General features: G+C 33.5%; 1 protein-coding gene across 8 annotated transcripts in view; it reads right to left on the bottom strand.

Moving 5' to 3' along the window:
* Positions 1 to 15,893, bottom strand: part of WAPL (WAPL cohesin release factor) — a 73,456-nt gene that overhangs the window by 12,203 nt on the left and 45,360 nt on the right. For all 8 annotated transcript variants that reach the window (XM_081562952.1, XM_081562971.1, XM_081562934.1 and 5 more), the window contains 6 exons: positions 7,775 to 7,870; positions 6,467 to 6,619; positions 6,061 to 6,197; positions 5,199 to 5,310; positions 3,169 to 3,396; positions 69 to 180 (listed from right to left, as the gene is read on the bottom strand). In XM_081562952.1, the coding sequence (XP_081419078.1) occupies positions 69 to 180; positions 3,169 to 3,396; positions 5,199 to 5,310; positions 6,061 to 6,197; positions 6,467 to 6,619; positions 7,775 to 7,870 (838 nt within the window). The remainder of the gene's footprint in view (positions 1 to 68; positions 181 to 3,168; positions 3,397 to 5,198; positions 5,311 to 6,060; positions 6,198 to 6,466; positions 6,620 to 7,774; positions 7,871 to 15,893) is intronic.

The raw sequence follows: 15,893 nt of genomic DNA, 5'->3' as shown, positions 1-15,893 counted from the left end.
TTCTTTGAAAGGTATAAACAATATTCAGGTTTTAAATAAAAAAATGTTGTATGTGTAATATATCATACCTTTATCTACAATATGATCCAGACCACCCAAAAGCCGTAGTTCTTCTTTAAACCAGTCTCCTGCTCGTTTAGAAGTAAGGGACAGTAAAGTCTCCATAGCTAAATGCCCAGTCTGAAAATCAGAAGCACTATTAATGAATATTGATTCTGAGTAGTAATTCTGAGGCAACACTTCTAGAGATTGCTTTTTAAAGAAAGGATATTGCATGCTACCAGCCCACAGTATTTTTTTAATACAGTAAATGCTTTTTAAAAGTAAAACTAGTTTAAAACTGGTATCAGAATAGTCTTAAGCTGAAGAAATGATTTTATCCATTGGCTTGTTTTCAGAGAAAAGCCATTATTTAAAGCAGTCTATCACTTGCCAGTTCGATAAAATATATACTGGTACCATCATATAGGCTCAAGGGCGAATCAAAGGGTATATTTAACTGTAGATCAATACACTGGATTAATTTACCACAAAGGTTATAACAAGAAATACTCCAGAAACAAGGTGTGGGTGTGTCAAAATTTTTGTCTGTTGGTAAAAACTGGTATCTTATTGCTTTGCTTTATGTTTTCTAACTATAGCAAATGAGCTTACTTTCACGTATTTATCAGTTACCTGTAATTCTTTTACTTAAGTCTCCTGTCAAATATTCTTCCCTTCATATTCATGTAAAGTAGCTTGTCTTTTTCTTACTGTTCTATATATTTTCTGTTTTTCTTACTGTTCTATATATTTTCTTATCTATTCTGAACAAAATTCCTCTTTTTTTTTTTAGGGTTTCATATTCAACAATTTCAAACTGTATTCTACAGGGTTAGCAGCTTGGATACTTTGGCCTCTATGACAAAATTATATACAAACAATGATTTAGGACTACTACTGGAGGAAGCAAAGAACACTCAGAACCATACTTATAAACCAGATTAGGTTTTTTTCCATCCCTTCATTTGCCTTCAATTATTAATTTTACTTTTTATTGCATTTCTTTTAAAAAGCATATAGCCACCTACCTGCCAACAAAGGGCAACTTGGTTTCTGTGACAATAAAGGAACTTTAGTATAACAAAAGAAATGCTTTAATGTAACAAAGCTGAAAAGACCTGGTTATCTTCCCAAAGCTTACTGCTTTGGAAGATGCAAGTTTACAGTAAGTCTTGCTGGCCTATTTTGAACTGAATATAAATTAGATATTTAGAAATGCAAAAAACAGATCTTATCAGCAAAAATCTTAATATTACTGATTTAGAAGAGATTTTATTTTATACCTTACAAATTTTATTCTGTACTTTAACAAGAAGAAGGTTGATGTCCAAGGTGACAAATACAGATCTAGAATTCAACACCACAAAAACAGATTTAATTTTGCTCAATTCTCATTCTAAGTCCTTGAAAGAGTAATGTAATAAGATCAGTTCGGGCAGGGTTAGCTCATGAGTCACCGCAGTGAAAATGAAGACTAATGAGGCTTTCTTTGCTTAGGAAGAAAGGGGCATAGTAATTTGATGTTAATACAACAAACATTCATAAGATCTGACGCAAAAAAGCAACTTTATCGTTTGTTTCTATAGGTATAAAAAGGACTGTTTGGTATTTTAGGCTATATTCAGTATATAATATGCTAGTATTTTAAAATTTAGCCTACAATTTAAACATTTTATTTGAAACTGGAATAGTACTCAGAGTTAAAACACAACCAAATCACTAATCAGAATACTATTCAGCAATTGTGAGCTCTCAGTTATTTGAATTATATTTTAATATTATAATATCAATATTTAAAAATATCTTTCCATGGTACATCAGGAATAGCAACATATTTCAAGGAACAGGTTGAGTAATGAATAAAACAAACAATGTGTAGGAGATAGTCACTGTACAAAACAATGTCTATTGTTAAAATTTAAAACAAACACAATACCCAAGATTAGCTGAAGTTGGGGGGGGGGCGGGCGGGGCACGCCACATCCTAATATTAGCAACTCTGTGTTCTGGTTTTAATCATGTGAGTTAACTACCTAACACAGCAAAGTTATTATACTGGTATTTACCATCCTAGTAAATTCAGTAAATGATGGGAGAAAATTCGACAAGCAAGTTTATCATCTTTATTTAAGAGCAAATGCCTGGAAAAAATCTCAATGTTCAACAATATGGGAGACAAAATAATAATGATGACAGTAACAATAATTTTTAAAAGCTGTATTTATTCAATTATGCAGCAAATAAAAATTATAGGCTCAAACTTATTCCTTTATAGCATTAAAAAGCAGTATATGTTCTAAAAATGTTAAAAGTATGAATATATTTTAAAATTAGGATACAAATAGTTTGGTGAGGTAGAATGATTGTTTTATCCACACTTTGAGCATAACAGCTATTTTCTAATCTTAATAAGTTAAAGTACTAAATACATGTCAATTTTGTATCCTGTCTTTTAATGTTAACTTGCTTTCCCCCTCAACTCCCACTCTACCTGAATCTATTCCCTACTCTACCTTAAGAAGAGCAATAATCCTAAGTCATTATATGGCTAGCACAAAGCATTCTGTAATTTTGGAAAGCAAATATTGCAGTCTTCAGTGTAGCAGACAGTAGAAAAACCAATAATTATATAATGTTAGAACTGTCTGAAAGTCAGGTGTATATAAATAAATAATCTTAAAAATGACAAGGCCAGTTATTTTCCACTGGCCTACTAATCTTTGGGGATATTCTTGATTCTACAATTTTTAAAAAAAAGCCAGAGGAAAGTAAAACTAAAATCAACCAAAAGCAACATAATCATCTTAAACTTGGGGAGTTGTACTGAGCAGAAGCATAATAGCCATGGCCATGACCCTGAGTATGAGGGACACTGCTCTATGGAGGGGATCATGCCTAGGAATCCTCCTTTTGAGTCTTGGTCCCTTGCAGCAGTTAATCAGACATCCTGAGATATTCTGAAATAAATGAATGCTCATTGAAAATAGCTCTTTCTGAAGATCCTTTAAATCTTTATTCCTAAAACCCATATAGTGTTAAGAATTCAAGTTCCTAATAGCCTAAATGTAGTTCCTACATTAAAAAAAAACTGACATTTTCATTTTACAACCAAAGGAAGGAACTCACCGTTATATTTTCTAGATCAAGGTGCTTGTTGTGTACAGTTTCACAGAGCCTTCGAATTTTTTCTTTGATTTTGTTCATGTCTTTCTCATTCAGCAGCTTAGCTGAAGAAGCATCTTGTTCCAGTTCTAGAAGTCGAATCATCAGATCTAGGCTAGCTCTATCAAGATCCATGTTTAAACGATCTCTACTCAGTATGTACATGAGGGCAGCTGTACAAAGGGACAGATTCTTCAACAGACCCAAAAAGGGGAAAAAAAGTTAATGTAAGCAATTAGTGACAATTTCAGGCAACAAAAGACTATTATTTGTTTACATTTAGAAACCTTGAAAATGTTTTATTCAGTGAAAATCTCCCTCTTAAAATATTCTAGGGAAATGTGATTTCAATAAATCATAAAGCACCACTGCTTAAAATTTTCCTTTCTACAGACATTCCCTATACGAATGTCTCCGAGCTATAAGTGTTTAAGTGGAATTATATTTTTTCTGGCTATTCTGTGCTAAATGAAGAGTTTACAAGGCTTTTTTTCAGCTATATAATCCTACCTTATAATATACTTTACTCTTTGTTCTTTATGATATAGTGAAGTCAAATTTCCATTTAAAATCAATAATGTAAATGTGTTTTAAAAAATAAACACAGCTGGGTTTGTGTTAATACATAAACTCAGGATGCTCAAAGAAACATATTAGACTCATTTCTTTAAAATAAACCTATTAGGTCTGGTTGAACCAAGTAGTTTTTTTTAAAAAATCATCAATATCATGTGTTCTCAAAATCATTCAGAACAGGTAATTAGCACATTCAGCTTATAAAATCTACAAGTACTGAAGGTGATATAGATAAGCATTAATAGAACAAAGAAGTCTATGTTAGAATATTCCCAACATTTCAGATATTCTGTACTTAAACTTTTTTTCTATATATTTATTCTAATTGAAGTGCACTTGATCTTTACACGAATTTCAATGCACAGAAACACAATTAACTATCTAAAGATTTAAACTCTAAATCCCCAAAATTCAAACTAGGTTTCTAATTAACTGCTTACAGAGCAAAATATGTTTGGAAATAAGGCTTTGGAGATCCATTGCCACTAAGAATACATATTAATGCCTTGGTCCTCTCATACTTTCCTAAGAAAGCACATTAATTCTTATTTCTCTTCTCCCTCATTGTTTTGAACCTGCTACATAACTGACTTATCTTCATTTGGGCTTAAGTATATTGCTTTCAGTTTCAGAAGACTCAGTATTAGATTCTGTCACCTAATCTATACCTCAAATATAATTTTCCTGAACAAAAATATAATAAAGCCATTTCAAATTACCACCACTGATGATTAGTAGTGATTTTTTTCTAACTTTGAAAATGTTAAACCTAACTTTTATATGTAAATATGCTCTTTTTTTAAGAGAAAGTGTCAAGTCATAATGAAAACAAGGATGTGATTCCTTTTCACAATGGGGTTCAACATCCAAGCAAAACATTTAAAATTTTAATATCCAAAGTTTTTATTCATGCTATTAATATCACAAAGTACTAAAAGTTGTTTCCCCCTCCCCTCCAGTACTTTCTGATTCAAGATAATCAGGGCTTACACAACTAAATATCCAGTATGGTAGGTATGTCATGTCATACAATGGTTAACAGTATAAACTGACAAGGAGGAAAAAATGTTGAGCAAATAGTCTTAAATGATTTATTAAGCAAAAAATCCTGGCACTAAGTTTTCCTAAATATTTAGCAAATATGGGGCTTCACTGGTGGAGGTTAAGAATCTGCCTGCCAATGCAGGAGAAGCAGGTTCAATCCCCAAGTGGGGAAGATCCCCTGGAGAAGGAAATGGCAACCGACTCCAATATTTTTGCCTGGGAAATCCTATGGACAGAGGAGACTGGCAGGCTACAGTCCCTGGGGTTGCAAAAAGAATTGGGACACAACTCAGCAACTAAACAACAAAAACAAATTTAGTAAATATAAATTAGAGTTCTAAAATAATGCTTCTCAACCCCAGAAACTTAAATACCTGATGATGCTGGGAATCATCCAGGGTTTTAAAGACCATTGCTACCATTCCATGTGCTCTCAGGTGCATTCGAAAACTGGGCATGGCACATTTAGTAGCCAAGCTAATAACACTAGAAGAAAACAGACGAGGTTAAGGGGACTGAAAATAGCTAGTGCATTATTATTTTTTTTAATTTGCATAATACCTAAATAAACAACAGAGTGCTCGGGGGTGGGGGATTTATGTGTGTCAAAGCATTGCCCATGCAGATCACAATATAAAGACATGGGCAAACCAAATTTATTAAATACTTACTGATGCACAGTATGTGATTAGGTACGCTATATTAAAAAAACACAAATAATACATGATTGTCTTCAGTGTATTCTTTATATTACTGCTACCATTAAAAGCAAAAAAACCTCAAGCTATCTTCCATGTTTCTGATCCATAAAAATTATAAGCATATAATTGGACATATTCCAAATGACTGGATAATTCAATCAAACCAAGATATTCAAACCATTGTAGTATGCAAAAGATGATCCAAATCAAAACATGCTTAAATCATTTATCATTTATCACTTGCATGTATAAAATCTGGTGCTAAAAGAGAAAAGATTCTTTGGCATAACACTTTTAAGCATCTGGAAACTGAAGCCTATGCTATGCTAAAATGCTGTATCTTCCAACTTTCTTTAGTCCATGTAGGATCCCTTAAAACAAAGCCCCTTAAAAGAAATCAATCACATTTTAACATCACTGGCTATAACCTACACCTATGATAACAAAAATCACAAATGTTTGGCTCTACTGAGCTAAAAAATTTTAATGAGCAGGAGCATACATACAATTTTCAAATATAAAAATAAGATCTTACCTAAGGCAACGTGTGTTTAGAGGCTGAGTGCTCTTTAAGCCACTTAACAAGTACTCAATGTCATCAGTGAACTCTTGGTTTTCACCAAATTCCACCACATCATTGAAGTGCTTCACGTGCTGAACAACAGTATACAACTGCCAAGAAAAAATAAGTCCACCTCTTTTTTAACTATGAAGTAGCATATTTAAATCTTTGAACTTGCTCTGCTTTATTTAAAAGTGTATAAAGTAAGTTTATTAGATGGCAACCAACAAGTGTTTTAAAAACATTGGTAGTAGTAGGACAAGGTAAGTAGTGGTTCAAAACTCAGGATCAGTTTACTGATATGTCCTCAAGACATTAAAAGGCTAAATTACATACAAAATTCTATCCACATGCAGTAAAACTGTATATGGATGCTTACTTCTTTGTCTTCTTTTCTGCATTTCAGTGCAGTAACTATATCTTGGTAGGGCTGAGTAGGTATTGTCACAGTTTTTATCACTTTGGGTGGTGGTGCAGGAGCCTTAAAAACTCCATCATCTTTTTGATTTTGCTCCTTTGAAGACAGCCTCACCTATTAATAAAGGTATTAAATTAGTTGTTCTAAATAAATATGTAAAAATAGTAACATCTCATCTACTTGGTAAATTTAGCTTAAGAGTAATAAAACCCCAATTCTCCCTCTCAAAGGTAGGGGGAGGCCTCTGAAAGGTCATAAGGGATACTTCAAAAATTCCATGCACTATAAGGTAAGACTTGTATGTGTTTTATTCACAAAAGAACCACTCAGGAACTTATTTTGGTCTTTTCACCCTAACATTTCATACAACTAGTTATCCATCTCCAGAATCATTAGAAGGTATAAAGAACCAAAATGATATACATAAATAGCATTGACAAACAACTCCGGATAGAAAGGAAAAGGAAAACTACAACAGGTAGACAAAGAACTTTTAAAGTATAAGAGTCCATAGTTCATGGTAGAAAAAAATCAGCCACAAGAGCATGCACAATAATACCTAATATGCACAATAATGGTTTAATACTAGTAAAAGGAGCTTAATTAATATATCAAGAAGACAGAGAACTGTACATTACATTTTAGAATGATATCTATCCCTATTTTTTACTGTCTATAAAGAACTCATTCTTTGATAGCTCCATATGACTGAGGTGTCACTATTAATCTGTAAGTATTAATGCATGATCCTACCAGTTATTCTGGAGCAAATAATTTGCTAAAAGTCTTTTTCAAATGTGTTTTGAATTGAAAGGTATGACTATAATGCAAGAAAAAAGTTCTGCTCTGAAAAACAAATTAATCACTCAAAGCCACTTTAAGATCAGTGTAGGATATACTGATACATCTCTCAATCATTTAAAAAAAACCTTGAAATATGTAATTTATAATATAGCTCTTGACAGTTAATACAAACTTTAATTTGCCCTTAAACACTAAATACTGTAATTCCATAAAATGTGGATCAGGAGTTGTCCAGTATTTTTAAGGCTTTCATTCATAACCTAGTAACACCAGAATTTCTGTTGTCCTGCCCACATTCCTTACTTTTCCAGTGAATTAAACTAAAATCACTAAATTTTAGTGAAGAAGTTGAAAATAAACTATTAACAGAAAAGCTAGAGACTTTCAAATTATGAATGAAGATAGCAACTGCTTAATTTAATATTCTTCACACAAACATGAAATTAAAAAGTATAGTTCACTTACTGTGACACTCTGAGGTTTTACTACTGGTGGCGCAGGTAGTTCTTCCGAGTCTGGATGATTCCAATGTCTGGCATTATATACGGCTTTTGTAGGAGACTAGAGGAAAGAGAAAAAGATCAACTATTTCCATCTTACTCTGCATCCTTATAAGATTATCTCATTTTAAAACTAAAAATCACAAAAAATAATTTATATAAATTGAATTCTTTACCATTAGCACCAATTGGAAAGCCAAGATACACAATATCTGATTTATATTACCACTATGCTCCTACCATGCCAATGGCAGATATGGAGCCACTGTCCTATTTTGACACAAAATCAACAATCAGTGTTCTGGGCAACTATTACCAACCAAGAAATTAAACCTCTTGTTTGGCTGTATTAACTTACTAATCGATACAGTTAATTCAACCTGTTCTTTATTCCTCATACTACTGATTCATGCCCTATATTCTTCCAACAATGAAAATCAGGCAACTTACAATAAGGGATAAAAGTGCTTATTCATTTAGGTGAAACTGGTGAGTTTCCAGATAAGTGTCATTATTCAAGTTTTCAGGTTTTATATAAAGGTAAATATGGTATGTATACCAAATATTACATAATACAGTGGAATCTAATTCAGTACTATATACTAAAATACATGCAAAATGTATAAAAATGCATCCTGGGTGGGATAAAGATGTAAATCACCCCACCTCAATACAAGTTAGTTTACTGCCAAATCAATATACTATAAACTTCATGAAAAAGACCTTTCAGCTTTAACACTTTGAATTTAAAAACTGAGGATAAATAACTATGAGCCTGCATAATCAAATCCACAGAATTAAATCTGTATTAAAAGGAACAAATCTTCATTTTCAAAAGGAAACAAACTGATTAAACAGACTGACAACATTTTCTCCATCATTTACAAAAGTGATGTTAAATTATGTCCTTTAAACTTCAAATAATCTCATTAGAGATTTTTTGTTTATAAGAGTGTAATTAATAATCTTTGTATTTTCAGTATTACATATTAAAAACAAAAGAGTACAAGAAAAGAAACATACTTCAAGGCTGGCCAAAAATCTACATAAAAAATTAACCATCTTCCCTTACTAGCCTCAATGAAGTAACATTATTGGAATTAAGCATCATACAAAGTTACCTTTTTATATAAATATTTTCTTCAAAATAACCATGCTGTGACAAAAACAACTGTGTAAGCTCCAGAAGAACTGGTTTTTCAAAAGACAGAGTTTAAACTAATTCACATACTAATTTTGTTAGAAAATCTTAATATGAAAAGGAATCTACTGTGAAACTTACATAAAGTAGAAAGTCTCATTTGTACTGTGTATACAAGCACATGAGTCTTCTTATATATTAGCATAAACTAATGCAGTGTTATAAACTAAAGCAGTTTTATGCAGTGACTTGATCAGGCCTTGTGAGGCACAACCACACAGAGCGGACTCAACATACACTTTAAGCCTCTATTCCTGACTGTTTTTCTCTCAATATCCATATAACTTACATGCCTGCTAGTTGTTAGATTTCAGCAACCTCTAATACCCAAAGCATAGCCATAAGCCCAGGAAGATAACAGACTTTTTAAAATAGATGCCTAAAACCTGAAGCATTTAACTTATTTTTAAAAAGCACTGATTTCAAGTAAAAATATTTTGGATAATAAAAGGTTATCCGGTTCCACCAATAAAAAAAATAGCAGAAGTCAACGTTCTAAATTAAACAGACCCTGGAGATTGGGACTACTACATATAAAACATATACACTACTACACATAAAACAAATAACTAATAAGAGCTTACTGTGGAGCACCAGGAAGTCTACTTGATACTCTGTAATGGCCTATATGGGAAAAGAATCTAAAAAAGAGTGGATATATGTATATTTATAACTGATTCACTTTGTTCTACACCTGAAACTAACGCAATGCTGTAAGTCAGCTATACTCCAATAAAATTTTTTTAATTAATAGCAAAATATAGATATATATTAAATAGACCCCCTTCTAGTTAGTTGCAAGTGGCAATACACCTAACAGTTACAAAGGAGAGACAGCAACCAGATGGTGTGGATTAAAATCCAAATAAATAGTAAGTTCTACTACTTGTTACTAAATATTTTTCTCATCTATAAAATAGCATTCATAACAGTATCTACTACAAAAGGGTTGTTGTGAGGATTAAATGAATATATGTAAAACACATATTAGAGTGCCTGAAACAGTATGTACAAGTATTATCACTGATAGTACTAATTATAATAACTATTATGTGATGACATGCAAGTCTGAGTTCAGCATCTATATAAGAAAATTGGAGTGTGTATATATATATGTATACACACACACACACACACACACACCCCTACTCACATAACAGAGGACTGAAATAAAAGGGATAACTGACATAAACATACTCTGTTAACCAATATTATTATAAAAAGCAGACTGGAATATACTGTTCTAATTCATCTCAAAATTCAACAATATCCCTGATAAATACAGAGGCAAAAATTCTCAACAAAATACTAGAAAACTAAATTCAACAGCGCATTAAAAGGATCATACATCCTAACTATATATAGGATTTATTCCTGGGATGCAAGGATGGTTCAACACATGAAAACCAACCAATGTGATAAACCACCTTTGCGGATGACACCACCCTTATGGCATAAAGTGAAGAAGAACTAAAGAGCCTCTTGATGAAGGTGAAAGAGGAGAGTGAAAAAGTTGGCTTAAAGCTCAACGTTCAGAAAACTAAGATCATGGCATCTGGTCCCATCACTTCATGGCAAATAGATGGGGAAACAGTGGAAACAGTGTCAGACTTTATTTTTGGGGGCTCCAAAATCAATGCTGATGGTGATTGCAGCCATGAAATTAAAAGACGCTTACTCCTTGGAAGGAAGGTTATGACCAACCTAGATAGCATATTGAAAAGCAGAGACATTACTTTGCCAACAAAAGTCCGTCTAGTCAAGGCTATGGTTTTTCCAGTGGTCATGTATGGATGTGCGAGTTGGACGGTGAAGAAAGCTGAGCGCCGAAGAATTGATGTTTTTGAACTGTGGTGTTGGAGAAGACTCTTGAGAGTACCTTGGACTGCAAGGAGATCCAATCAATCCATCCTAAAAGAGATCAATCCTGGGTGTTGACTGGAAGGTCTGATGTTGAAGCTGAAACTCCCAATACTTTGGGCACCTCATGTGAAGGGTTGACTCATTGGAAAAGACCCTAATGCTGGGTAGGATTGGGGGCGGAAGAAGGGGACGACAGAGGATGAGACGGTTGGATGGCATCACTGACTCGATGGACATGTGTTTGGGTGGACTCCGGGAGCTGGTGATGGACAGAGAGGCATGGCATGCTGCAATTCATGGGGTCGCAAAGAGTCGGACACGACTGAGTGACTGAACTGAACTGAACTCAACTGATGGTGAAGGAGAACTAACACATAATCATCTCAACTGGTGTAGAAAAACCACTAAACAAAATCCAACTCTCTTTAATGAAAAATATTCAACAACAGAAACTGAAGGAAATTATCTCAACAGAGGTCATATTTTAAAAGGCCCACAGCTAACATCATACTCAACAGTGAAAAAAATGAAAGCTTTTCCTCTGAGATCAGTAACAAGGTAAAGATGTCCACTCTCACTGATTAAACACAATACTGAACATATAACAAAAGTAATTAGGCAAGAAAAAGAAATAAAAGGCATCCAAATAAAAAAAATTTTTCTGTTCACAAATGACATAATCTTGTATATAGAAAACCACAAAGATTTCACACACACACAAAAAAACCCGTTAAAACAAATCAAGATGTACTCAATAAAGTTGTATTTGAGCAAACTCTGGGAGATAGTGGAGGACAAAGAGAGGAGCCTGGCATGCTGCAGTCCATGGAGACGCAGAGTCAGACACGACTTAGTGACTGAACAGCAACATGATACAGAACTCATTTGCATTTATACATACCAACAAAGAACATCAAAAGAGGAAATGGAAAAAAATTCCAGTCACAGTAACATCAAAAAGAATAACATGCTTAGGAATAAATTTAACCAAAGAGGTAAAAGATTTGTTTGCACTGAGGACTACAAAATGCTGAAATTAAAAGACACAAAGGAATGGAAAAACACCCTTTGTTCATGGATTAGATGACTCAGTAGTTAAAATGGCCATACTACTCAAAGTGATTTACAACTTCAATGGAATTCCTGTCAAAATTCTAGTGGTAATTTCTATAGAAACAGACCAAACCTGAAACTTATATGGAATCTCTAAAGACCCCGAATAGCCAAACAATCTTGAGAAATAAGAAAAAACCCAGAGGCCCCACATTTCCTGATTTCAAAACATTACAAAGCTACAGTAATCAAAAGAGTAGGGTACTGACACAAAGACAAATATATAGACCAAGTGTACAGAATATAACACCCAGGAATAAATCCACACATATATGGTCAAATTATCTTCACCAATGGAGACAGTCTCTCCAACAATGGTGCTGGAAAGATATCCACATGCAAAAGAATGAAACTTGACCTTCATCTTACACCATACACAAAAATATTTTTAAAACTTAAACGTTAAGACCTGAAGCTAAAACTCCCAGAAAACACGGCGGGGGGCGGGGGGCAGAATATTTAACGGTGGTTGTAGCAATGACTTCTTGCCATGAAGCATAAGCACAAAAGCACAAGGAATAAAAGCAAGCATAAACAGCTAGGACTACATCATGAAAAGCTTCTGCACAGCAAAGAAAACAACCAAGAGTGAAAAATGCAACCTACAGAATAGAAGAAAAATCTTCAAACCATTTGTCTGATAAGAGATTACTATCCAAAATATACAGGGAACTCCTATAAGTCAATAGCAAAAAAAAAAAAAAAAAAGAAGAAAAAGAAAAACAGGCAACAGACTTGAATAGAACACTGAGCACCAAAGAATTGACCCTTTCAAATTGTGGTGCTGGAGAAGACTCTTGCGAGTCCCTTGGACAGCAAGGAGATCAAAACAGTCAAGCCTAAAGGAAATCAACCCTGAATAGGCATTGAAAGGACTGATGCTGAAGCTGAAGCTCCAATACTTTGGCCACCTGATGTGCAGAGCTGACTCATTAGAAAGGACTCTGATGCTGGGAAAGACTGAGGGCAAGAGGAGAAGGGGACAGAGGAAGAGATGGCTGGATGACATCACCGACTCAATGGACATGAATTTGAGCAAACTCTGGGAGATGGTGAAAGACAGGGAGGCCTGGCATGCTGCAGTCCATGGGGTCACAAAGAGTCGGACATGACTGAGCAACTGAACAAGTATGATCCTGCAATCCCACTGTGAAGTATTTATCCAAAAGAATTAAGAACAGGATCTCAAAGAAATATTTGTACTTCCATGTTCAGTGCAGTATTTTTCAAAATGGCCAAAAGGTAGAAATAACCTAACTATCCATCAACAGAGAATAAAGAAAATGTTGCATATCCATACAATAGAATATTATTCAGCCATTAAAAAAAAAAAGGAAATCCTATCATATACTATAATATGAACCTTCAGGATGTTACCCTAAATGAAATAAGTCAGTCACAGAAGGACTTAATACTGCATGATTCCACTTATAAGAATTCTAGTCAAACTCATAAAAATAGAAATGGTGGTTGCCAGGGGCTGGAGAGAGGCCGAAATGGGGAGTTACTATTCAATGGGTATCAAGTTTCAGTCAGGCAAGATGAAAAAATTCTAGAGAACCATGGTACAATATTGTGCTTACAGTTAACAACAATACTATACACTTGACAATTTCCTATGAGGTAGACCTCATGTTGTGGTTTTTATCACAATAAAAAAAAGAACTTTGAAAACCATTTGAAGCTTAACAGTATACAGAATAAATACACAAGTTATAGTCAAAAGATACACTCATGAACATTTTGTTTACTCTGTTGAATAAGGTGGCTTAGTAAACACTATTATTGACAAGGTTTTGCCATTTTAATGCTAAAGACTAATCTAAAAGAGTGAATCCAATGAGAACTGTTGTTCCCTACTGTTAATTATTTCAAAGTTTTACACAGTTAATATAGGGCTTATTACAGGGAGCAGGATGATTTGAGGATACACCCTACTATTTAAAAATTAAAATAAAAAAATATATGCATGTGGTTAATACACACACACTGGGGCATGGCTCAGAGGTAGGATATGACCAACACTGACTCTCAGATCTTCACATCATTCCAAATGGTCTAACAATTTCACATGCACCTAAGCGCATGACACACAGTGAAAGTGCCCGTGCACAGTATCTACAAAAATACCAGACAGCAATCAACTTTTCCTGGAAAACAAAAATCACTCGTTATCATTTAGCAACCTAGCTAAATTTTAACTGGGTCATTCCGATTGCACTACCAGGCTTATCTTAAATCTTGTTCATTTTTTTTTCTGGTTTAAAAAGTAGATGTATCATATTAACTAGATTCCTTAACTTTTCAGTGTTTAAGTTATTTGTGGATTCTATTTCTTCTGAAATCTACTCTGAAGAATACTTTAAAAAAAAGTAAAAAGCTCTTAAGACTATTCTAACATCCTAAAGATTTGGAAAAGATCTGGAATCATTTTAGCATATTTCAATCCTAGTAATCTTAAACATACTAACATACTATTCCTTTGTTTCAATTCTCCAGGGGCATGACAAATAAGAAGAACCTTAAATGGAACACTGTATTATAGCTAAGGAAAAAATATGCCAGTGACAGACACATGGAGCATTTATCTATGAGAGAGAATTCAATTTCCACAAAAACGGACAAAAGTTGGTTTTTACAATTATAACGCAAGGCTATGGTTAACAGATTGGCTTGCTGAATCACAATTAGAAAAAAGAGGTAAGAAGAGTTCTTTCATGAAAAGCTAAGAAGAAATGACAATATTATGGTATTCTTTATTGAGCTGGCTCTCAAATGGGGAAAAAAATTGGAAAAACTGCTCTTAAACCACATGAATATTTTAGCAGTACCACACTTATTTCTGAGTTTTAAAGAGTACTGTGTACTAAATGCGGACAAATACAGTAAGCTGATTACAATTCATCCAGCCTTACCCACACAAGGATATCATAACACAATTGCACTCTCACCAGTAATTCTATCAGCATGCGCTACAACTAAATCATTTCTGCAAAAGCAAAGTGCCACAATGCACAATTGTGCATGTGTAGCACTTTAGTGACAATTCAAAAAGGGATAAAATTAATCTGGATTTGACTATTTTTAATTCTTAAGGTTTCTTTTTGTTTAAGATGGGTAGTAGAGGCAGAGAGTATCTGAGGAAGAAAGTTTCACAAAGATTAGGGTACCTTTTAGCTCTTTAGAACTTTCTTTTAAGCATAATGATATAATCTCAGATTGTCTTAAACTATGACCAAAACAGCCTTAGAGTAAAATTGCCTTTTAAATATTCAGGGCATAATCTGAGGAAAAACTGCACCTACCCCTAAACTAGAACCAAGAATGTCTCTACTGCTAACAACTAGACATGCAGAAGTGTTAAGACAGAGCACTAAGCAAAGATATAATCCACAAGTACATGGGATAAGTAGAGCTGAAAATTTTTCCTGATTCAATTAAACCCTACAGATAAAACTTTCAAGATACAGTTATTTTTATGAATAAATTGTCAACTCCTATCCACAAGAACAATTTATCTGCTACTCAGTTGTTTTAACTTCAAAATACTTGTAATGATTTTATAAAATTTTATAAAACATATTGCCACATCAAAATATCATCTTAAAAAAGCATAATTTGAGTATAAGCTCTAAAAATTTTAATAAAAATTTATAAAACAGGTACTTGCACATCAGAATATCACCCTGAAACAGCATAATCTGAGCATAAGCTCTAAAAAGTCCAAATAACAAAGAATAAAATAAAATACCTGACACTCTGAAAACTACTATTAAGCCTACAGCTCAATAATTATTAAAATAAAAAGATACTAGGATGAGCCACGATTCAAAAAAAAAAAATCAGCTGAAATAAGCATCAGTTTTACAACTAAAACTATCACTAAATATGGAATTAACCAGTTGTA

Source organism: Giraffa tippelskirchi, chromosome 2, assembly GCF_054371585.1.
Source record: "Giraffa tippelskirchi isolate mGirTip1 chromosome 2, T2T-mGirTip1v1.2.pri, whole genome shotgun sequence".
Classification (NCBI taxonomy): Eukaryota; Metazoa; Chordata; class Mammalia; order Artiodactyla; family Giraffidae; genus Giraffa; species Giraffa tippelskirchi.
The sequence above is the reverse complement of the archived record's forward strand: the minus strand, read 5'-3'. Positions and strand labels throughout refer to the sequence as shown.